This window comes from Tachysurus fulvidraco, chromosome 17 (genome assembly GCF_022655615.1).
Source record: "Tachysurus fulvidraco isolate hzauxx_2018 chromosome 17, HZAU_PFXX_2.0, whole genome shotgun sequence".
NCBI classification, from domain to species: Eukaryota; Metazoa; Chordata; class Actinopteri; order Siluriformes; family Bagridae; genus Tachysurus; species Tachysurus fulvidraco.
The window spans coordinates 13,752,210-13,777,097 of NC_062534.1; the positions used below are offsets into that span (position 1 = coordinate 13,752,210).

General features: G+C 38.8%; 1 protein-coding gene across 2 annotated transcripts; it reads left to right on the forward strand.

Moving 5' to 3' along the window:
* Nucleotides 1–6,812: 6,812 nt before the first annotated feature.
* On the forward strand, nucleotides 6,813–22,424 carry sesn4 (sestrin 4). Of its 2 annotated transcripts, none has more exons than XM_027136048.2 (9): nucleotides 6,813–7,025; nucleotides 15,011–15,211; nucleotides 15,553–15,735; nucleotides 15,990–16,199; nucleotides 17,319–17,433; nucleotides 17,532–17,662; nucleotides 17,973–18,139; nucleotides 18,891–19,035; nucleotides 19,795–22,424. In XM_027136048.2, the coding sequence occupies exons 1-9, from the start codon at nucleotides 6,843–6,845 to the stop codon at nucleotides 19,882–19,884; spliced, it is 1,425 nt and encodes a 474-aa protein (XP_026991849.1). In that variant the 5' UTR covers nucleotides 6,813–6,842; the 3' UTR covers nucleotides 19,885–22,424. The 2 variants fall into 2 exon arrangements, with proteins under 2 accessions (XP_026991849.1, XP_026991850.1); XM_027136049.2 differs by having other exon boundaries at nucleotides 6,813–7,004.
* Nucleotides 22,425–24,888: the final 2,464 nt, after the last annotated feature.

Genomic DNA, 24,888 nt, shown 5'->3' on the forward strand with positions numbered 1-24,888 from the left:
AATTAGAAACGTGTCTTGTGGACAAGACAACATTACTTGAAACTGAAAGTGGTTCAATAATATGTGTTGTTCATTATTCAGTTATTTACAGTAAATATCTTTCACACTTACAGTGGTGTGAAAAAGTGTTTGCCCCTTCCTGATTTTTAATTCTTTTGCAAGTTTGTCACAAATTAATGTTTCAGGTCACCAACAAATTTAAATATTAGTCAAAGAATAATATTTAATATTAATAATAATTTATTATTAAGGGAAAACAAAATCCAAACCTACATGGCCCTGTGTGAAAAAGTGTTTTTAGCCCCCTAAACCTAATAACTGTTAGGGTGGCCCTTAGCAGCAAGAACTGCAAAAAAGCGTTTGCGATAACTTACAATGATTCTGTTACAGCTCTGTGGAGGAATTTTGGTCCACTCATCTCTGTAGAATTGTAGTAATTCACATTGGAGGGTTTTCGAGAATGAGTATTCAGGTCAGGACATTTACGAGGCCACTCCAAAGTCTTCAGTTTGTTTTTCTTCAGCCATTCAGAGGTGGACTTGCTGGTGTGTTTTGGATCATTGTCCTTCTGCAGAACCCAAGTTTGCTTCAGCTTGAATTCACGAACAGATGGCTGCACATTGTCCTTCAGATTTTTTTGGTAGACAGCAGAATCCATAGTTTCATTTATCACGGCAAGTCTTCCAGTTCCTAAAGCAGCAAACAGCCCCAGACTATCACACTACCACCACCATATTTTATTGTTGTATGATGTTCTTCTGAAATGCAGTGTTACTTTTACACCAGATATAATAGGACACACACTTTTTAAACTTTTGTCTTGTCGCCTTTATGTTCTTTTTGCTCAAAAGCGGTTTTCATCTTGGAACTCTGGTCTGCTCCACTTTGTTAGTCAGGTCTTCTTTAAGTGATTTTTTGATTGTGAACAGGCGTGGCAGTAATCGGGCCTGAGTGTGGCTAGAAAAAATGAACTCAGGTGTGATAAACCACAGCTAAGTTATGTTGTTTTTTTTTTGGGGGGGGGGGGGGCTTTTTCACACAGGGCCATGTGTGTTTGGAATTTGTTTTCCCTTAATAATAAAAACCTTCATGTAAAAACTGCATGTTGTGTTTACTTGTGTTATATTTGACTAATATTTAAATTTGTTTAATGATCTGAAACATTAAAGTGTGAAAAACGTGCAAAAAAATAAAAAATCAGGAAGGGGTGTATATGTTGTGTTATAAACAATTTAAATGGCTGTAAAGGTCTTTTTCCCCTTTTTCCTCAGTGATTATACATAATGCTAAGCTTGACAGAATTTAAGTTGTAAAAAACTATTTTCAGATTCAGAGGTTTGTACAGTTTTCCTGAGAAGCCTTTCTATTTTTAATTTCCGATATTTTCAGCTTTGCTTCCTCTTTGCCATTACTGGTTCCTAAAACATGAGTCTCACAGAATATGAAAGCTGAAAACGTATTATTAAACACAACATAACACATTTATTATTATTATTATTATTATTATTATTATTATTATTATTATTATTATTATTATTATTATTATTGTGTGTGTGTGTGTGCGTGTGTGTGTGTGTGCGTGCATGTGTGTCCTCATAATGCCTGTTCCCTGGTTTGTCACTAGTGGCTACTAAAATCTCAGTCTTAGAGTCTCATAATTAGACACAGCATAACACAGTAACTTCATTATTGTTATTGTTGTTATGTGTGTGTGTGTGTGTGTGTGTGTGTGTGTGTGTGTGTGTGTGTGTGTGTGTGTGTTTGTGTGTCACCTCATAATGCCTGTCTATTAAAGAATGCTTTATGCATTGAAGAGGCTGGAGACTGAAGTGCCCTCTCCCTGTGGAACTGAGTCCTTGCACATTGTGGGTGTGAGAGAGCAGAATTCTGAGCACAGGCCCTGTTCACCTCTCAGTACTTATAATTCAGTAACTAGCACTGTTAAGAGGCCCATTGCAGGGATGTTACTGAATCGCTTACTTGTTCCATGGCAAAGAGAGGGAATAAGGCTCACAATCATTATGCTTCTGATTACAACTCTTCCCTGTTTGTGTGTTTGACAAAAAAACGCTATCACCCCACCCTCCATCCACAGTCGCTCCCCTCTTATGTGTTTATTTAATGAACCTTTAGCTCCAACTACAAGATGAAACTATAGGTTCTGCACTTCACGTTAAAAGGGTAAAAGTAAAGTAAGGGTAAAAAACCCTTACTACTGCTCTATTATGGTACAATTACTGTTTTTTTTTTAAAAAACAAAACAAAATATCCTTACTTATATTCTAGTATGGATTTAAATATATACAACACTAAATGTATAAATATTTCATATACACGTTACATACTGCTTTTGATCTGGGTGTTAATGTGAAATAGACTACATACACTGTAATGTTAGGGAGTGGTTCCAGTAACAGTGAACTTACTGCCATAATTAACCCAAATTACATTGTAGAAACGACAATCCTGGACCGTTTATGAACTATTTTTAATCATAGTCTTGGGCCACCCTTAGATGGTGTCACTTCTGGAAAAATAACAAATGAAGCCTGAGATGAAATGCAGCCAGTATTATCTCTCAGAGGATAATAAGTGATTGGCACTATACTCCATTCTCAACAGTAATACTGTCTTTACTGATAAGGCAAACCACTTTAAAATAGCATGCATAAAATACTAACCATGGCGTGATTGAGCCTGTATGATAAACAGTAACTGTGCAATTGTACGGTGAATGTCACAAGGATCGTGGTCTAAAGAAAACAAAAACAACTCTAGTTAAATACAGAATTGAATGAAGCCCAGTTAGTAAGTTATTTTCCTAAACAACGGCACTATTCATTCGGGGTCAGTGAAATGACAGAATTAGTCCATGGTAAGCAGAAAATAACGATGGCCGGAGAGGCCTGTGTTAAGAGTTCTGTCAGTGTGGGAAGCAGATATTGTGCTTTTAATATGCAGTTCTGTGGTTTAGAACTCTGAGCAAGAAAACTTACCTATTAAGTTGTGTCATTTTCTTTATCTCCATCAAAAATAAGTGACAATTACAATCATGATTTTTCTCATGAAATTCCGAAGACTCAGTATGTTATTTGTTCCTTCACTGCTTTATAAGGTTTGTTCTGTTTGTTTAAGCATCAATGCCAGGAAAATAATCCAAAGGAATCAGTTATCTCTCTGCACCTCGGGCCTCCTAACAGGGTCCTGCTTTGAACTGATAATTCAATAGTATACCATAGATACTGTACATTACCCAGTGCTGGTATTTTTTAAGCCTCAGTTGGAAGATTGAATTGCAGATAAATATTGTTGCATATCTCTGATGGAATCTGAAGTAAAACCTTTTGTTTAACCCTTTCAGGCATAAATTTATCATTCTAAATCATCATTCCCTCAATGCAGGCCATAAAATGTCAGTACATTATTAATCCTCAATTTTATCTACCCTGTACTGGGAATCTTTGTGTTTGTTATCTTGAATTTCATATAGCTGGTTAGAAAGTCCTTTATGAGTCAAGTCAGTTTTTGTTATAGCAGATAAAGCACAACAAATGTGCAAGTTATTCTCTTCCCTGCTCTGCTGTACTCTGTACAATCATCAGAAGATCTGGCAAGATTAAAAGTTGTGAAAGTTGTTTATTATGGAAAACCAGAAATGAAAATAAGACATTTATAATGCTAATATATCTAGACTGTATAATTAATATATTTTCGATCGATCGATCATCCCCATGGGAAATTCATAGTTACAGTTCAGTTACATTTTGTAAAATACTAACTTGAAGTGAAAATACATGAACACATACAAGATAAAGTTTTGATCATTGTAGCTACACTAAGACTTGTAAATAATATTCACTACAAGAGCTCATTTCAAACTTAATTTTCTTTGTTTCTTTGTCCATCACTCCACACAAAACAGGGTTTGGTCTGGATTACAGTAAAAACTACAAAGGACATCAACTTCAACTAATGTTTTAGCATCATCATGGAGTATTCTTTTCGAGAGGTTTCCATTCTTATACAACAGGCAGGAAATCTCCATAAACCTTTTTTTTTTTTTTTTTTTTAAACATTTTCTTAAATTGTCTGTAGATTGTTAAATAATCCTTATTCACAATCCTATTCACTTTATGTTTTATAATAAAAATGACCTCTTTTCAGATATAAGCCAATGTTCCATTAGTTTGATTGCCTTTCTAGATGTTTTGTAATCATAACCATCCCCAGTTAACTCTGTAGAGTTATTATTGCATCTAGCGGTCAAGATTGGGAACTCCATAAGTGCTAATAGAACCAATGAATCAGATATCATACCCCATGCTCAGAAACTGTAGTTACCAAAAAGATTGGCCAAATTGGTCTAGGTTAAAAATACAACACCAATGTTTTGTTTTACAGAAATAAATCAGAATTAAACCTAATACATTTTTGAAAAGAAAGGCAGATTCCATGAGGTACGGTATTAAGAACATTACTAAAATATATTGTGAAGATAGGGAAATGAGAAGGGGGTTTTGAGTGGCTAATGAAGGTACATCCCTAATGCATGTGCACATGGGAAATAAAGAAAAGTTTACAAACTCTTCTGGCCAGTTTCAGGTCTCTTGTGTACAGTTTCAGATGTGGTTGTATTGGAAACTTTGCTAAAACCTGGCAACCCTGGTTAATGATATTAGCTCTACTGTGTGCATCTTGGTGGGAAATGCACCTGCTTTATCAAACACAACAAAGACTGTATTTAATAAAGCAAGTGTGTTTATATCTAAAACCAGTGAAAGTCAGCTGCTGAGGCCTTCAGGAACAGGATAATGAAAATTTTCATGCTCCTGTATTCCTGTATAATTTCCATTTATTGAGGCATACCTGCAATGTTATTTAAACAGAACAGACAGTCTAACTTTATTCTGTATGGCCTTACAAACAGAATAATCTTCAGTATAAATCATAGATTTACTATTTTCTCTGGGAGAGATTCCACAATTCCATAATCAATTTCCTACTTTATTCCCAATGAGTGTAAATTATATTATTTGACTCTGCCATGAGACAAAATAACTACAGTATATGAACACAGACTGTAAGAGTGTGTAGGCACGTTTTTCCATATTGGTAGGAGGAGACCTAGTACATGACAGTTTTCATTTGACAAAAGCCCTGTAACACACAACAGTACAAATGAATAACTTTAGTTATTAAATATTTCATATTTTTTGTTCAATGTTTATTCTAGCACAATTAAGGGCCCCTCCACACCTCAGGGTCTTGATCCTAAAGCCTGAGAAGCCCAAGCATTAATGAAGTACCCACGAGGGGTTTCATGCATTAATGAAGTACTCTCTCTGGGCAGCAGCTCTGTCTGTATCTGCCTCTCTCTTTAGCCAGATACAGACAGAGCTGCTGCCCAGTGAGAGAGAGAGTTAGATTTAATATGAGTTAACCAAACCAAAAACCAAACCCATAATTAGCTATGTAACAACAAAAAGTTGCTGTTTTTGCTGCTTTGTGAAACAGACCCCTTGTGAGTACTTCATTAATGCTTGGGCTTCACAGGCTTTATGGTCAGGACCCAGAGGCGTGGAGGGGTCCTTAATTGTGCTAGAATAAACATTTAACAAAATATTTCCCCAAACTAAAGTTATCCATTTGTGCTGTTGTGTGTTACAGGGCTTTTGTCAAATGTCATGTACTTGGTCTCCAACTGTCTCTTACACACTCTTACTGCCTGTGTTCATATAGTTATTTTGTCTGATGACAGAGTCAAATAATATAATTTACACTCATTGGGAATAAAATTAACAGTCACAACTAATACACCCTACAGCATACTTTCACAATATGGTATGCCACACACTGCACCTTAACTTCGGACTATCCACACTGGACTATACATACACACTGCATTATACACACTGCATTTAATGCTATAATCCATCTGTTACCACTAGATACCATCCGATGCACATCCATGTCACTTTTGTACCTGTACAATCTGTTTTGCACCTTATAGTATTTTATATATAATATATTTACATATATTCACACATATACATATATAAGTACATATTGCATATAATGTGTAGTGCTACTGTAAGGATGCCCAATAGTACACTGTGTGTACTGACTATATGTATGAGCATATTGCACATGTTCATTGGTTGATTCCATTATCTGTTTGTTAATTGTACATATTGTACACACATTGTACTGACTATATGTATGAGCATACTGCACATTTCACCTGTTGATTTCATTATGTTTGTTAATTGTACATATTGTACACACATATTGCACTGAATATATGGCTGAGCAAATTTCACATTTTCACATGTCAACCCATTATCTATATCTTTATCTGTATAACTGTTCTGCAATTTCTGGAGTTTGCTCCTAAGAAATTCACTCAACAAGGCACTAGTGCTGTGGTGATGTGACAATAAAAGTGACTTGAGACTTAAAATAGGAAATTGATTATGGAATTGTGGAATCTCTCCCAGAGAAAATAGTAAATCTATGATTTATCCTGAAGATTATTCTGTTTGTAAAGCCATACTTCGTCGTGTTGATCCTATACCTCTTTTTTTCCCTCTCTGTGTGTAATATGGTCTAATTTCGTTTCATCAGAAGCTAAAGAAAAGGCGTTATTTACGTGCAGAAACGTTTCCACCACATGATTGGTTCAGGTCGCTCACAGCTGTAACCCAAAAGCGTACATCTGAGCGCTGATTGGACGTTTGTCTTTAACACGCCCCCGTGTTGCTCCCGCCTCCTCTCTGCTCTGATTGGTTGCTCCTGTCTGGTCCGTGTCAGTCTATGCTTTTCACCCAGTAACACTGCGGCTGATGTCCGGACATGTAACTACATTTCAGAGCAGCTCGGCTTTTGTTCATGAGTTACTTAAAGCCCAGGAAAGACGAAGGAACCGTATTCATGCACTTACACCGAGGAAAATGATCATCTGTGCGCAAAAAATGGATTATCGCTTTGGATTTGTCCGGAGTCAGGTACATCTGCTGTGTTATAAAGTAAATAACATCATTTTATGGCTGGGTTTTTTTTTGTGTTGTTGTTGTTGTTTTGTTTTCTTCTCTGACCTGCAGCTCATCAAGCTAAAGATCTGAATGAAAGTTACCGTTCTAATTAAAATGACTCGGTTCAATGAGTCGATTCGTTGTCATGCTGTGTTAAACTGAGCTACTTGCTGTAGAACGTCACCTCACAGTGAAAAACATCTTTTTTTTAATTCAGCTCGCCTTTTTTAAACATGGATTTTGTTTGAATGGTTTAAAAATAAAGCTTAATATCCAGCTTTGCGATGACTAGCAATGTTAGCTAGCTGATGTAAGCTAAGTTAGCTTGTAGCAGTTAAACCTAAAACTTCCCTCTTTGACCATAAAGACTTGAGGGGGGCGTTTTGTTTTTAACTTTAGCCAACGTTTGCTAACTAATTCAAACTAGCAAGTTTTCACTCTGCATTGTTTAATTAGCCGTTGGTTTTGTGTGCCATTGGACTGTTCATGATTATAGCTGTAATGCAGAATAATCTTAACATAAACACCGAATCTTTTCTGCCTAGGCTTTGGGTCTGGACTGTTTTCTTACACAGCAGAAAGGCTGAAAGATGGCTAATCTTTTTGTTCACTGTGTTGCACAAAAAAGGAGCTTTGCATGCCGTTAATGCTTCATGCATGTAACTCTAATGCACCGAAGACTTTTACACTTTTTCTTGCATGTGCAAATGTGAAAATAGGAAGTGATTTTTTTTTTTTTTGCTTTTATATTTATTTATTTATTTGAACATTTCGACGGTCCAGCTGGAGCATGCACATATTCACAAAACAATGCATAGCAGAGCTGGATTGCATTTGATGTGCAAATATGAAGATTGTTATAGAAATGTAAACAAAAAATATTTATATATATATTATTAGACATTTGTATGAAGAGATTGAAGAGTAAATGTGGTTTCGGTAGTTTGAATGAACATTAGCCTTTTTTCCTGGTCAATTCAGATACAGCTGAAAAAAACTCAGTACTCTGTCTGTCCAGACAAAAAAAAAAGACTAAATATTATTACAGCATTTTTCCGTGCTGTATTCCATACGTTTAGCTTCGTAATGGTGTGTTTTGTTAGCATTTTTTTTTGTTAGCATTTGTGTGCTGTGATGCTGATGCACTGCCAATCAAAGTTGTTTTTCTCCTCGGCTATCTGCAGTTCCGTCTCTGGCCATTAGAGGTCGCGCTTCAGTATTGTAAGGAACAATGGAAGTACTGAGCTTTTTTCCAGCTATCTTCAGTAATTTTCCTTTATATAACCTGTTTAGAAGGTTTGTAAGGTATAATGCACTATATACACACACCTGTTATTCATTACCCGTACAATAAACCATAGCAACAGGAGTTGCATTATAACTCGGACTATAGAAAAGCATCCGGGTGCATTATTATAAGAGACAAGGTCATGTAAGTCTTTGTATAAATTCTATTATAGCAGAGACTGTACAGAAGATAAAAGACAGCACATTCTCATCACAGTTATATAAGAAGGCATGATCAAGAAACCATCTAGTAATTATAAACTCATCCATACTCTGTAAAAAAAATTAATAATGTAGCACACACAGCGCTGTATTATTGGGACTTTTGTGCCGATCGTTACTTCATTTAAATTGCTGCCATGTTATATTTTATGTTAGCGTTTTCCTGCATGTTGAAAGTATCCCAGCCAAGTGTGTGTGTTGGGTTTCGTCTAACCCCCAGAACGTTGCAGCTGGTTGTTTTGTTCCCCTCCCTGGCTTCAGGTTGCCAAACTAAAAGAGTGTTTCCACTGAAGCAAGAAGGGTTTTTGTAACAGCACTGGGGACACTTGGGCACGACAAGGACAGACCCCTCCCAGCACTCCAAGAAGGCAGATTGAATCTCACCCAGCTCTTATTTTGTCCTGTTCCTGGGGTCCCACACATTTTCTACCTTGTTTAGATGATTTGGTTTGTAGCTTAATTATTGTCTTGTTGTTTATACACGTCTCTGCTCTCTTCTTTTGTTCGATAGCCTGACTTCACAGTGCTTTAGTTTTAGGTCTGTCAGAAATGGTAGAGCTATGCTGTGTACCATTTTATCCCTCACATTCACAGTGCATGGAAATCTTTGACCTGGTTATAGAGATCTATAGAATTAAAAACCACCTGTACAGGGTTAGGGACTTTTTTTTCATTGGATATTTTTCAGCGTTGTCACCTTGTAAGGTACCATTCAAATTGGATACATTTAAACCTATTCAAATCTGCCCACTGTTTGGTTTGTCCACGATAAGTCTGATGTAAACAGACTCAGATACCAGCTGTACAAGTTGAGGCAGTCTTTGTTTGTCTATGCAAGTATGCCAAATCCTTTGCTTTGGGAACAAGCAAACATTATTGACATCGTTATTCGATGGAGGCGAGACATTAGAGAAGGAAAACAAAAGTTTGCTATTCTGTGAATTTTTTTGGTTTGCTTAATGCAAATCTGAAAGTACTACTTCACTTTTACCCTAGGGTGAACTTTAAAGGGACTTGCCAGGATGTATGACTGGCTTCCTGTTTCATGTTAAGTGTCTGTAAGGGCATGCCTGTGCATGTTATAGATGACCAGACAGATCGACCTGCCGAGACCTAATAGGAATTTGACACTCTTACCTTTTTATTTTTCTTTAGGTGGATTTGGGTTAATAATTCAGAATACATTATTATGTGCATTATCAAGCAGTCACACACACACTGCACTAGTTTTTTTTTTACATTGAGGCTTGGGGTGATGTAGTTATTACAGTTATGAATCCAAGTCCAATCTGTCACATCAGTAACATTTTTCTTACTGTGTCTGTTACCTGTAGAAATAACCTGTGTTTCAAAACAAGTTGGTTGTCCTTTTCTTCAGTATATCGTCAGTACATATATATTTTTTTTGCACAACATTTACTCCAGGGATAGGTGATTTCTGCCAGTTCAGTTAGTAGTGCGGTGGCTAATATGATAAGTACATGCTGAATAAAAGAATATAGATTATATTTAAAAGGATTGGTAAGATAAGTAATGCTCCTGGGCAATTTAGGTAATTACCGAGCACAGGTAAAGCTGACATTTTCGTTATTGTAATGGCCACAAGCTTTAAAACAAGAGCTTTCAGTAAAGGACAAAGCAGTTAAGTTTCCTTAAGCAGCTCTCCATAATGCTTTAAGATGCTGTGCAGTTATTCTGGATCCATGTCTCATCATGTTGTTCAGATTTAGTTGTTCTCAGGTCTGTAGTATGTACATGTATTTTATATTGCGCTATGGATCTGTAGCCTTCACTATTAGGATTTGAGATCGGAGAGCTATTTTCCCAGGAAAGTGTCCCCTGGAGAGTCGCTGAGAGAGAAGCGTTTGAGCTGTTACAGGAGGCCAAAGTCTACATCACAGCCCTATTAACGGATAGCTCGGTTACCAGTTTTCAGCCTCCCACTTAATAGGAATCTTTGGGCGCTCGGGGCTGTCATATGTTTTCATTTCAATTCTGAACGGCTTTTCCCAAGTGGCTTTGTTATTAAGTGTTATGTATTATGTTGCAGGATTTGATGCAGCGGCATTCGCTTATGCTTAACGTGTGTAGAGGAAATTTCACACACTGCCACAAATTTGCATCAGATAGATATCAATATCTGTCTAATAAGTATATTATTTATTATACAAGTATATTATGCTGCAAGTTGAAGGACTTTGTTAATGGAGAATATCACCTTCTCATCCATATGCATTAGGCTTCTCTATCTGTCTTTCTGTCTAATCACAATTTATACATGACACGAAGACGGTATATTGGAGACACACAGCCCTCACAAGCCTAACCCTATTTCTTTTGTTGAGGAAATGACCTTTTTATACAAGAAATTATGGGAGGCATCACCCAGGATCTCATCTCCGATAAGCTTATAAAAGCAAAACGCTGTTTGAATTTAAGTGGGATTAAAAAACACTTACAATTTCTGAATAACATTATGGTGCATGTGCTGGGCTCCAGGTAATAAACTAGTCCCTCCAGGATGGTGCAATACTGTGATAATGCAAAATTCAAGGCCCAAAATTCAGCATGTGACCTCATCACAGCACTCCTTCAGCCAAAGCATGTTCATGTGACTGTGATCACGTATGTCTTCACTGTTAGTAGTTTAAAAGAAATGCATTAATTAATAAAATCACTAAGTCAAGATTTCTGTGAAATAAAAGTACTTTAAATAATCTGTAAGATGCGTTGCACAATTTGTAAAAATCTTCAGCATTTTTGGCTGCAACAGTCACAGAACAATCCCACAAAATTTCAGACTTCACATCTGAACAGCATGCACTATTTTTTTTTTTTTTATTTATTTATTTATTTATTTATTTATTTATTTATTTATTTATTTATTTATCATATAGCTAACATTTTACAGCGAGTAGCAATTTATTGGGTAATCGAATTAACTTGTAAGGCAATGGGCTTGTGTGTCTTTGCTGTTGGCTGCTGTGTCATTTCCGAACAGATTGACTGAAAGTTGAACTTCTACAGTCATGATTAATCAATATGACGAGAAACAGATTCCGTCATGCTGCCGTCACACATCTTTTCTGCAACATAAGCTTGAGGTTGCATCTGACAGGACAACAAACTGAACACTGGCACTTTTTCAACCCAGTAACTGCATATCGCTTCCATGCTATTAAATCGTTCGGGGATTAGTAGAGAATTCTCAGCCTACAAGGTTCCTTCATGTGCTTAGCAACATTTATATGAACATCAGCAGTTCTCCGTAACGTCTCTAGGGAAAGCCTGGTTTGAGAGATTAAACACTAATAAACACCTCTCCTTGGTCAGAAAGCCTTTATTAAATGCTAGTAAATTTAAGCCGGCTTTCAGAACATGCGATCTTGCACAGACAAAACAAAGTTCATTCATTTCTTTTTCTTTTTTTTGTCCCATTATTTATATTTGAACATGACATGTATTCAGCTGTAGTGACTGACTAGATAACACACACACACATGCCACACTAATCAGCAGGTTTATCTCTGGATTTTCAGAGTCCATTCTGTATGGATGCTTTGGTAACCTGTAACGTCTGCTTTTATTGGTCGATGCCAATTTCCAAAAAAGCTGAACGTCAACCAGATATTTTTAGCAAGCAGTTGTTTGATAGTTAACAAACCTGGATGCAATTAGCTGGTTAAATATTTAAATTATCCAGACATTTTTCCTTTCCATTCAGACATCTGGTGGAATAGATTTACGTGCACACGCGCACACACGTGCATACATACACACACACACACACACCGCTGTGACACACACTGGTTGATTAGCGCATAGTTTGTTTAGGGAGATGCACAGAGGTGGGATTAACTATAACCCTTCACACGTAGAGTAAAATCTTGGTCCTGTCCTGAGCAGTGTTGGGTTCCTGCTCCTCTATACACGAAGACTGCAGCTGAAGCCTGAGCGAGTGGGAGTCCTCCACTGTTTGGTTGCTTGTTGTCTCTTGTGTTGGGATGCCATTTTGCTCTTATCTGTCCAACTGCTATCCCAGCTGTCTCACTCAGATATTTATAACTGCCCGATTCTGGAGGCTTGGCCTTCACTGTATAGAGAGTGGAAACATCATCCCTACGCTAGTCTGCGTGCTGGTGCGGCTTAGTGCTCTGGAGTTGAAATTTGTACTGCTTAATGAGATTTACACCTGGCTTAAGACTCCATAAATCCTGCATAAGTATTGAGAATTGCTGTTAGAAAATAGAGCACAGTCGGTTAAATGTCCCCTTGAGTGAGGGGTTGTTGTTTGGATGAGGTTTGTTTGTTTGTTTGTTTTGTCATAGCAGACCATCTGACCATCGTCCTCAGTGATTGGTCAGTGTGGAAGGTTTCCACATGTCAGAAGAACTATTACTGACTATAACTTTCACGCATTTATTTATTGTAGTTCATGTTATTTCACTGGTGCGATGGTCTGACGTACTTTACACACAATTGTACTGGTCAACTCACAATTCCTTCTAGCATATATTCTTGATGCTTGTTGTTTATTTGATATTTGACCCCACGGCACTCAAGTTTCCTCGAGCTAATAGCTTATAATGTAATACTTTCGAACACACGTCCACATGCACATGTATTCAATGACTTTTTCTACACAAACAAGTCTGTGACATGAAAGTCACTCCGCTGCCAAGCAAGTAGTAGGTTGTTGGTGTTATTTTTCCTAGTATGAAGTCATCTAGCATGGCGCCCGAGAACCAGAAAAATGGGCTCAGTCTTGAAGCGCTTTGTGTTCTGTGTATTTTGAAATGATAAGGCTAGAAATCGAGGCAGAAGGCTAGAACACATTATGCACTTACTTTACTCTTGTTTAAAATTAGATGATCTGTTTAAGTTGAAACTGTAATACAGGACAGTCAGTGGCCTCGAATCCTGCTTTAATTTATGTGAATCGCTCTTTTATATTAGATGAAGCAGTTCTGTATTTTGATGATCTGCCCCTTTGCGTCAGGGCTTCGAGGTAACATTAGCTATAAGTTTGATTGCACAGCTGTTTCAAATACAAGAGAGAAGAAGTTGTATTAACACACAACACTTATCTCAGTGCTTTTATTACATTACGTTATCTAGACAGATAGATAGTAACAGTAATAGTGTTTCCTAAGCCACATTCGGAACGTGTTTTAACTAATAGATGACTCAGACGTGTGGTTAAATGGTGAATACGTGCCTTAGCGTACAGCTGTATTAACTATCAGCTATGACTCAGTTCTGTATAAGCCATGGTGCAAGAGCGTACAAGAGAAAATACGTGGTGGTGAACATGTGAGTTTAGTCCGAAGCTGTGCTGCTTCTCCCCCCCTCCCTGTGTGTAACTGACCTCCTTCCTTCCATGACTGCCTGTCAGCCTGGCCTGCTGAGCAGCGGTTTACTCGAAGGAATAACTGCTGCCAGCACTGCTGTGCTTTTGGCACCGAGACTTTTGGCCGTGGGAGGCCTTGCTCTCCTGTTTCCTATACCAGGAAAGAGAGACACGACCCATTTTAGTTTCAATAATAATAACTTGTAGAACTTTAATTTAAGTCTGAATTATTTTCCTTACAGTCATGTTCCTTCTCTGATATGAATCTGTCCTTGGCTTTGGTACTATCTATTTACTGCTTTTCGTGTGTGTAGTCATCTGTTTGTGTGTTAATGGACACACAGATAAGAGACTGAAAGAGGGTTTTAGGGCAAATTTCTCTCATCCCTTTAGTCAAGCACTCTCTCTTGTAGGACCATCCAAGATTCAAGTCCTTTTTTCAACACTCCTATAACCAGAATGTTTGTCAAACACTGACTTTGCTGAACACTGTCATGATTACATGTTTTGACTTAAAGTTTAAAGATCTAATGACTTTAACTAGGATTTTCTGCCTGTTAATGTTTTCAGCTGGACACGTTTGACTAACCTCTCAACGATTAAAAACTCCAGACTAGCAGGGCTCTCTCTCTCTCTCTCTCTCTCTCTCTCTCACTGCGGAATATTTTTCTCTGTCTGCCTGCATGCCTCCCGGATGCGCTGCAGAGTCCTTCTTTGTTCTTTTTTTCCTCTTTTTCCTCTTTTTTTTTTGGCTGAGGAATTGTTTGCTTCTAGAATTGATTGCTATTTTCTTTCATCATTTTTTCAGGAGTCTAAGGAGTTCAGCTGATTCAACCTTTCAGTCATGGTAGAGTTGTAGATGTGGAGTGTTTTGTCATTTTGCAGTGTTATATTTAAAGTTCTGCAGTGCAGCCTCACTTCAGGGAAATGACACTGTAGTGAATATAAAATGATTGATTGCCAGTTTGGGGTTGTGTTAGCTTTTTTCCTGTAATGTATAGCACAATGCTAATACAGGACGTGAATTAATCACAACCGAAACCAGACTTATTTGCTCTGTTTCCAATACTTTTAAATCAATGTCAGATGTTTATATATATTTGTGCTCTCCTTTATGCAGGTAATGAAGGTGAGCTCTGAGAAGGACAGTTCCTCTCCGTTGTGCATGAAGGCTCTGGCCAGCAGGGGGCGCCTGGACACAGTATCCCAGCAAATGGCCTCTCATCCACAGTATTTAGAGAGCTTCTTGCGCACACAGCATTACATCCTTAACATGGACGGCCCTCTGCCCCTTCACTACCGCCACTACATAGCAGTCATGGTAAGAGTGCCGAACAGTCTGCTTTATATGACCGGGCCAGTGAAAATGATTTGTGTGCGATGAGAGGCGATTCGGAGAAGAAATGCTTGAAAATGCAGCTAGAAAAGTGGAGCTAGTGTGCATGAGCTGGATAAATGTAGACAAAATCATTTTTAATGTGCAGACTGTGTGTTAGTAATAAGAAGGTGACTGTTCTCTTCAATTAAACCCAAAGTCAAGACCAGGCCAAGTCACTTTGATTGATCTTAACCAATGAAAATGACCTGTACATCTGAAAAACCTGTGTGTGTCTGTGTGTGTGTGTGTGTGTGTGTGTCTGTGTCTCTGTGTGTGTGTGTTAGGCTGCAGCACGACATCACTGCAGCTACCTTGTGTCTCTTCACTCGGCTGTGTTCCTGAGGGTGAGGGGAGACCCGGTGTGGCTACAAGGGCTGGAGTTTGCACCGCCTCGCCTCCAGCAGCTCGACCACATAAACAAAGTGCTCGCTCACCAGCCCTGGCTTATTGCTCGCTCCCACATTGAGGTACAGTGGAAAGAAGCCATGTACTAAAAGGGCACAGCGTGTGTGTGTGTGTGTGTGTGTGTGTGTGTGTGTGTGTGTGTGTGTGTGTGTGTGTGTGTGTGTGTGTGTGTGTGTGTTAAAGGTAAATTTCAGTACATTAGTGCTGTATGCTCATAATTAGTATTCTGTTGTGCCCAAAGAATGCCGAGCTCTCGTCCCAAAAGCTCAGTCATTTTGCGGTTGTGCTGATCAGGGACTCGTCATTGTCTCTGCAGGCTTTGCTGAAGTCAGGTGAGCAGTGCTGGTCTCTGGCTGAGCTGGTCCAGGCTGTAGTTCTGCTGGCTCACTGCCACGCACTCTGCAGCTTCGTGTTTGGCTCTGAACAGGACACACAACCCGGCCCGAGAGCGCCACATGGAACGCCCCCAGGCTACTGCCTCTGTGATGCTGCCAATGGCAACGCCACCTTCCCACCTCGCAGGAGGGTAAGTGCTTAAAGCGCTCGTCTCACCCACACACAGGTTTCTGTCATTAACACGTAGCTCTGTTGTATCATGCTTAGTGAAAACATTTGGTTTAAACATTTTACTTTTAGAGAGTTTTTAGGACAGGGTGATATGTTCAAAAATATTCATCTTAGTCGTTTTTAGTCTATGATGGCACAGGTGCCGACATGTATGTGGTTTGTGAATCTTTGTGTGTATTTCCGCAAATATTTATATACCTTGTGGTTTTTGGCTCTATTGCTTTTTGAGATAAAGCAGCAGTCAGAACGAACACAAAGATCTCTGAGAAGTCAGAAAAGCCAATTCATCGAAGGGGAAATGAAGCAGGATGTGAAAGACGCATTTCCTTCTGATACCACATACTTTCAGTTGGCACTGACTTTATCTTGCTTACTTTGACCTATGATTTCTTGAACATTGTTAGCTTATAAAAAAAAGGGGGGGGGGAAGCAGAACTTTGCTCAATAAAATCTAGAGGCGTTTCGGATGCTTTGGGTATTTACGTGCGCGAGGGGTTTTGTGGTAAAATTCTGTTTTCCCCTCTGCTAGGATTTTTGTTGTTGCTGTTAGCACTGATGCCACCTGTGCTGTAGCTTGTTTGCTCTAACACCAGATCACAAACCCATCTGCTATTAGGAGGATCCAAAGACGTGTGAAAGTTTTGTGTGTGTATTTCAGTAAATATTTGTAGATTTTGCCGAATCTAATCTAAATTGGCTAAATATGTTTATGAAAACACATGGTTCTTGAGCAGGAAAATGAAATGTGACTCATTTCCACAATCGAAGGAAAGCAGAAATGCTGAAAATGGACCAACCAACAAACAAAAAAATGAAGAACAGCCGTTGCTTGTTTGTGCTTTCAGCTTACTGTATTGTATTTCCTCTTAACTTTTTAAGATGAGGTTCGTGTTTTAATAACTGAAATATCTTGACTAGTGGAGGTGTCCAACTTGAACCCAAACCAAGCACTGGATATTTATAACTAGTGAGCAGAAGATTATCGATATCCCTAAAAGACTTGTCATTATGTGTCTATGGTTTTATGGTATATGAGGAAGGTTAATGTGTGTAATGGTGGATTTTCTCTCTTGCACAGTCTCTAGACTCGAGCTGTGACCTGGCGTGCCTACGAGAAGGGATCCATAAGTCACAGGAGGAGAAAGAAAGAAAAGGACATGCAGGCCTTCACTCGTACACCCTCCTGCATATAGGTAAGCTGTGTGTTCACCATCAAACTTGCTAAAGAGATGCTCTCACACTCCAGTCCCACTCTGACTCACACTTGTCCCTTTCCACTCTTCTGCTTCAGACATGGACGAGGAGGAAGAAGAAGAGATGATGTGTTCGACAGACCCCTCCCGCTTCGTTAAAGACCCCGATTTCGGCTACCAGGAATTCGCCCAGCAGAAGGAAGACCATTTCCAAGTATTGCGGGTGCAGGTGAGGAGCGTGCCAGCGTATTAAATTATAACGGGCAGCTGCTTAGTCACACACTGCCCATGGTGACAGTCCTACACTTCATCTTCCCTGGAATTGGAGAAACACAGACTTTGTACTCAAAGGTCAACTCAATTGTTTGTCAATTTGGATTTGTTTGACTGATCCAAAATACAGCTCAGATGTTCCAGTGTGGTTTCACTTAGAGGAACAAGACGCCTTTGGTGTTCACAGAATTCAGCCTTAAACAGTTTGTTCTATTTGTGAATACTGATGTGTGTGTGTGTGTGTGTGTGTGTGTGTGTGTGTGTAGGACTACTCGTGGGAGGATCATGGTTTCTCGTTAGTAAACCGTCTCTACTCAGACATCGGGCATTTATTAGACGAGCGGTTCCGCAGCGTGGCCTCGTTACCGTCCCCTCGCAATCCGGACCTCAAGAGAGCCATCTGGAACTATATCCATTGCAGCTATGGAATTAGGTACAGTGAATGTGTCTTTTTGTTTCACAACATGATGCACACAACCTCTGTGTCCGGGCTTAAAAAAAAAACTAAAATCACACGATTTTCTTTTCTTTTCTTTTCTTTTTTTTTTAACACTCTATCCCAGGGGTGGCCAACCCGCGGCTCCCGAGCCGCATGCGGCTCTTTGCCCGGTTTCATGCGTCTCTTACGTTCATACCGAAGTTTGTATTTGTGTCTTTTTAATGAGTGTTCTCTCCGCTTGAGTTCAATACGGTATTTTAGTCAAACGCACATGTGAGTGGGATGAAAATACCTCGAAGTTTCCCAGTAGGAGCAAGATCATTTGAGTAAACAATTTGTGTCAAGTTCGCTCTCAAAATGGCAGGGGAAAAAAGGTGAGGATCATGTGTGCCCATGTGTATGATGTGGCAGTAACACAATAAAAAAATGTGGCTCTTGGTCTCTGACTGGTTGGCCACCCCTGCTCTATACCAAGTTCACAATCCTTCACACAAAAAAGACAACATGCAGCAAGTGCACTTTCTCAGAGCAGAGAAACAGTTCAGCATTTCCAAACCTCACCACTGCTGTGACATAATACTGTTCTCCGTCAAATAGCCATTTAAAAGAAGAACAAGCAAAATAATTTTGTATTAACTAGGATCACATCCAGCAGGAAAATGTGGAGGTTGTGTTCATGCTGATCTTTCACCCCGATCTCACTGTAGTCCGGAATCATAACGTGGCTCTTGTGTGTTTTTAACAGGTATGACGATTATGATTACGGAGAAGTGAACCAGCTGCTGGAACGTGGACTGAAGCTTTATATTAAGGCTGTGGCCTGCTATCCTGACTCCACTAAGAACCTTCTGTGCCCTTTGCCTTTAGTTTCTCTCAAAGCCTCAGAAAAGGTAAGTGAGAGAATCAGACTTTTTGTCAGCACTATATTAACGTGCTCGATATAATACACTATTTAATAACTCGTACACAGGGATTATGACTGGACAGGCTACGTAATCTAAAACCAATAGTAAACAGAAGAAAATGAAATTATTAACCAAAGAAAGACGTTGGCGCGTAACAGTTCTCCATCACAGGAAAATCCTCAGTTCAGAGGACATCCTTTGCTCTTTAGTTTGATTGCATTCGATTCAATTCCTTTAGTCATGCATGAACACAGCGATCACGCTCCGATCCACAAAGAGCAATCCTACCTAACATACCAACAAACCGTACAGTAGAGCAGTGCATTCTGGGAACTGCATTCCGTAGCACGAATTTGGTGATAAACTCTTCATGGCAATTCAAAAAGCACAAAAAAAAGCACATCGCGGATCTTCTACTGATGAAACTATGATTCAGAAATTTTCCTTACTAAAGCTGAAAAGAAGCCTCTGATGGATGAGTGCTATGAACAGGACCCCAGAACATAAACAGGAGCATTCTGACCAATGACTGGACAATTTACTTGCATGAAAACATACTGATACACTTTGAAAATGCAGCATTGTAACAACTATTATTTAAGGCCCATGTTTCAGAACAGATCGTGAAAACACTGTTAGTCTTTGTTAAATCCAGAGTCTGTTGATCTAACTATGAAATGTATCATAAGTTGGTATCACATGAAAAGTTTATCATTGTTAATGTCGTGGATCTGTTTCACTCAGGTACACATCAACCTGCTGGTGATGGAGGCACGGCTGCAGGCTGAGCTGCTCTACGCACTTCGAGCAATCACTCAGTACATGATCGCCTAGGACAGCAAGGCACATGCAGAGAGACAGCGAGAGAGAGAGAGAGAGAGATAGAGAAGTAGAAAGAGTTGCACAGTCACTTATGGTACAAAAAAAGACTCTACTCGGGGCAATGGGGAAAGGAAATCTGTGATTTAAAACAAAAGACGGAGAGGACTTGTGAAGAGCAATATTTCCTCTTCTCCATCTCTTGTGGGGTTTTTGTTGTTGTTGTTGTTGTTTTGTTCTAAGGTTGCTTAAGTGTAACTTAAGGTACTGCTGTGAAGCGTTTTCAAGGTGACACTTGAAGGCAATAACAATCTTTCTTTCTCTCTGTCTCAACTTTTTTTTTTTTTGCATGTTGTTCCCTTCATTACTTTGTGTGTGTGCGCATGCGTGCGTGTGTGTGTGTGTGTGTGTGTGTGTGTGTGTGTTTTCTACTCTTCAGTTTGAAAATATTTTTCCACTAGATTGTTCATGTGCAATTATCTTTATTCTCTTCTTTGTATTGTTGAGGTTTTGTTGTTTTGCCTGTTGTTCCTCTGTTGACTGACAGGTGGGAAAAGGTGAAGAGCGTGTCAGTTTCAGTCCTAGAGTATTGAAGGGTGCAAAAAAAAGAAAGATGAAAGCAGAGGACTCGACTTCTCCCGTAATCGGGGGAAGGCAGTGTTTACTGAAGCTGAGACGAACAGACGAATGTTGACGAAGCTCAGCACGTTTTCTGAATCTTTCATCAAAATTTAAGCTCAGAACAACAAGACAGCAGCCAGCATAGGAAAAAAATGTTACATTGCTATAACTTCGTTTTAATGGCACTTTTAAGGTTTAGATTTAAAAAAAAAAAAAACATATTTAGACTACAAAATTTTGACAGGTTTATAAAAATAGATTGTGCTTCGGTTGACTCTGTGTCAATGTGAAGGATCCAGAGAACACACATTAGTGGATTTCTGAATCTGGCAGCACTTTCAACCAAATTTCTCCTTTTTTTTCATTTCCTGTTCTTTTTTTTTTTTTTTAGGAATTTTACCGCATTAGTTGGCTTCACGTAGCCTACACTCCACCAAGAAACAGCAACATTTAGGGAAAAAAGCTTATGTTAAATTCATGGTTTTTAATGTCGTTTGTTCTCGTCAAATGAAGGACTTTTTTTTTTTTCCCCTGATTTATTCTGCAAAACATTTCAGTGATAATTTGCCATCTGTGATACTTTATATAATGCGAAGAAGGTCAAAGGTCAGGCCTGCTGTGATGCTTCCTGTAACTGACCTGCACAACTCATTTCCTTGCACTGGACTATTTTGCACAGAATTGCATAAGTGACCTGCATTGCCTCTGAGCAGCAGTAACAGTTATTGGAACAAAAATACTCGGTGAGGCCTCCGTTCACTGGTACCACGTTGATGCCATACTTACTGCAAATGTTTTGGTTGTGGAAAAGGCCAAGCGTTATTTAGATAAAGCCATGATAGTATTGAATTGGTGCAGAAGTGTTCCTCATGTAGGGTACAGGTGGCAAAGAAACATGGGTACCAATGGGTTGTTTTTTTTTATTTATTTATTTTTAAACATGTTGCATTACTGTGTCACTACGGCTATGTTCAGACAGGGTGGAGTCTTTTTTTTTTTTTTTTTTCTTTTTTCCCTGCTCTTCATTTCTGTTTGGTTTTTTACATTCTGACAAGATATTAATTGGAACTACCTTGTTTCTGCATTACATCCTCATGTTAAGAGAAATAACTAAACATAAGCACCTGTTTAAACATAGCCAGTGATGATGATGATGATTGTTGTTGATAGTTTGGAAGGGAAGAGAAGGTGGGACACGTTGGTCCACGTCAGTGCTGAATCTCATCAGCCTTTTATCAATACAGCACTGTGGGACGTTTGGGAAATGCCTAGTCACATATCGGAGAAAGAAAATACAAAGGATTTATTTCTAATGCTGAACTTCTAGACTGACGAGTCAGATTTAAAAACTTCATACAGTAGAGAGTCTCCATTTATTGATTGTTCAGCAAAGCAATGGAGATTATCAAGCGCAGTGCCTTTAGCTTTAAATCAGTAAGGCGGACGTGGAGTGGCTGCGACGCTGGAGGACAATTGAAGCTTGTGGATTCAGCCCTGTTTTGGTTGCACGAGCCAAGCTGGTGTCTTCACGCTGCTTCTTCCTGCTCCTTCCCAAGCAGTCAAACAGAACAGGGACAGTAGTTTACTTCTCAATACTGCCCAGTCCCCAGCACTCACAAGGAGTTCCACATTTTTTATGGAGCTTAATGTGCTGTCATTTGCCTGCCACCAGCATGTCCGGATCGGTTTCTCCCTCACTGCCGCATTCTGTGACATCAAATCGCAGCAGTGGACTTTTTCTCCCATTCGGCTTTCCTTCTGATCCCCTGGTGGAGACTGAAACACAAGTTGTTTATTATTTACCACGTAAATGTAGAGATGTTTAAAAAAGAACACAAAAAAATGTCAAAACAAGGAAAATTAAGCAAAAAAACAAACTTTTTTCCCATGAAATAAGAACTTATTTTTTCTATAAAGATATGCTATTCCACTTGTCTGATTTGTTGTTTTTTTGTCTCTTTTCTGATTTCTAATTCACATTTCACCTTGATTCTTGTGGCCTGAGGTAGTTTAAGCCTTTTTACCAGTACACTGGCATTCCATTACGTAGATGACACCTTTAAATTTTAGATGCTTATAAACAGGCACTTACGGAATCTCAGAGAAGAACTGGACTTGAGATCATTTACATTAGTATGGATAGAAAAAAAAAAGAACTTTTCTATGAATTTATTGCATTTATTAGGCTAAGTAAAACAACAAATGCTTAAAGGCTTGTGTGTATATTTTCATTTAAGCTATGAACCACCCCTGTGAAGTGTAAGATGACAACGAAATTCAATGCTGAACATGGGCACAGAAAAACAGGTTGCTTATTCCTTGCACTACTGACACAATTGTGCCATCTAGTGCCAGATCTTTTATTCTCGCTTTCCAGAAAAGGAAACAGACTATGAATAATTAGAAGTTAATTAGACTGGAGGATACTGAGGGATCACAGGTCCTTCCGTAATTCAGTAATCTATTGTGGATGTTACTTCAACTTTCTTACGTGCACACGGGTCTAATAATTACTGATGTCCTGTATCTATAGACTCCTGACCATTTCATTGGTCTTATGGCATGGCTTTAATCAAGAATGAGCGATTCTGAATGATCACCTCTGATCGATCTTTTTTTTCCCAAAATAAACTTTCTCTAAGTTATAGATATATAAATAGGTTTGTTATTTTAAACAGGAAAAATAAGGTTCCACTCACTGGTCTCTTTAAAGGGAAGATTCACAAATCTAATCCTGTGCAAACACAATCCATAGTCATGCAGATACACTGTCTGTAGAGTTTATGCAAATTGATGCCAAGACAAATAAACATCCACTGATGATCAATTCTTCAAGTGTATTTTGGAGCACTTATTGATGCAAGAGCTCAAAGGAGAAATGAGACCTGACTGAGACTGGAAATCTCTTTACAAGCACTCTTTACAACTGTGGTGGACAGAAAAGAATCACTGAACACATCAGGGCATGATGCAGATGAGCTACAGCATCAGAAAACCACAGGAGATTCCACAACTATCAGCTGAGCCTGTACCCACTGCTAACTCAGACTCCTGTACTTAGCTGATAGTTGTGGAATCTCTTGTGGTTTTCTGATGCTGCAGCTCATCTGCATCATGAGCAGATCATCATCTTTTTCTGTTGTAGTAGATTCACCTTCAGGTTTAACATGTACTCTGAAATGCTTTTCTGTTCACTGTGGTTAGAAATAGTTATAGGAATAACAGTATCTTTATTAGGAAAGCAGGCTCTGTCATAGGAGCGGAGCTGGAGTCTCTGGTTGAGGTTCCTGAGAGGAGAATGCTGAGGAAACTTCAGTATCCTTATCAACGCATCACCATCACCCCTGGAGTCATACCAGAGCACATTCAGCCTTAAACTGAAACCACACAAGACAACCAAAGAACCCGCAGGGGGCCATCAAACTCTATAACTCCTCCCTGTTCAGTAGGGAACAGTGCTGACACAATGAACACTGACAGCATCACTGTGCCAATTTCACAATAAATACAATATGCATGTTAATATAATACCATGTGCAATATAATACTATGTGCAGTATCCATCTCGTCTATCTTGCCTCCTGATGCCTTCCCTAACACCTTTTTGTACTTTTTTTGTACTTATGTATACATTATGTATACATTTTCTATATATTGAATATTTAATTATATTTATTTCTCTTGTAATTTGAAGGGGTCTCTTTCAACAGAAGTTTCTTTGGGATTAATAAAGTTCTATTTCAGTCTTGTCTTATCTTAGTCGTATCTTAGTCTTATCTTAAACTTCCTGTCAGCTCAAAACTGGTCATTCTTCCCCCATGTTCTTGCATCAAAATTGCACAAGTGTTAATTAATCTTGCTGAATGTTTTGAGTTTTGTGTTAACTGGATCAGGCTAAATGACATCCAGGACCTAAAATAACAATTTTATAATACTTTAGAGCTTTTTACGTTTCGGGTTCAACCCCAGGTAGAGAAAGGGTTCACGTGTGTAATTTAGAAGCAGGATTAACTCATGTTAATGTGTTTACATGTTAAAGCACATGACATGCTCTTTACAGTCACAGTCCCGTAATTTCAGAGAAAAGTAAAACTATAATTAAAAGTAAATGTAAAATATATGAATTTATATTTGCTCCTGATATCTTTATTTAATCTTTATTTTTAAGTTTTTGTGTATATCCGGACGTTTAATTCAAAAAAGAGGCATTTTTAAAGTAGTCCCGTGATACATTTATCCAGTCATGATCGTCAATGCAGCAGATACGCAAATAAGAAAGTTAACCCAGGGTTTAGGAACATTCAGTGTGAAATGCTCCCTGTTCAGTGTCGCCACAAGCCATCACCCAAGCAGCATATTTTGTTTGTGGCTCAGGTTTTAAGCCGGACGCTTTTCCTG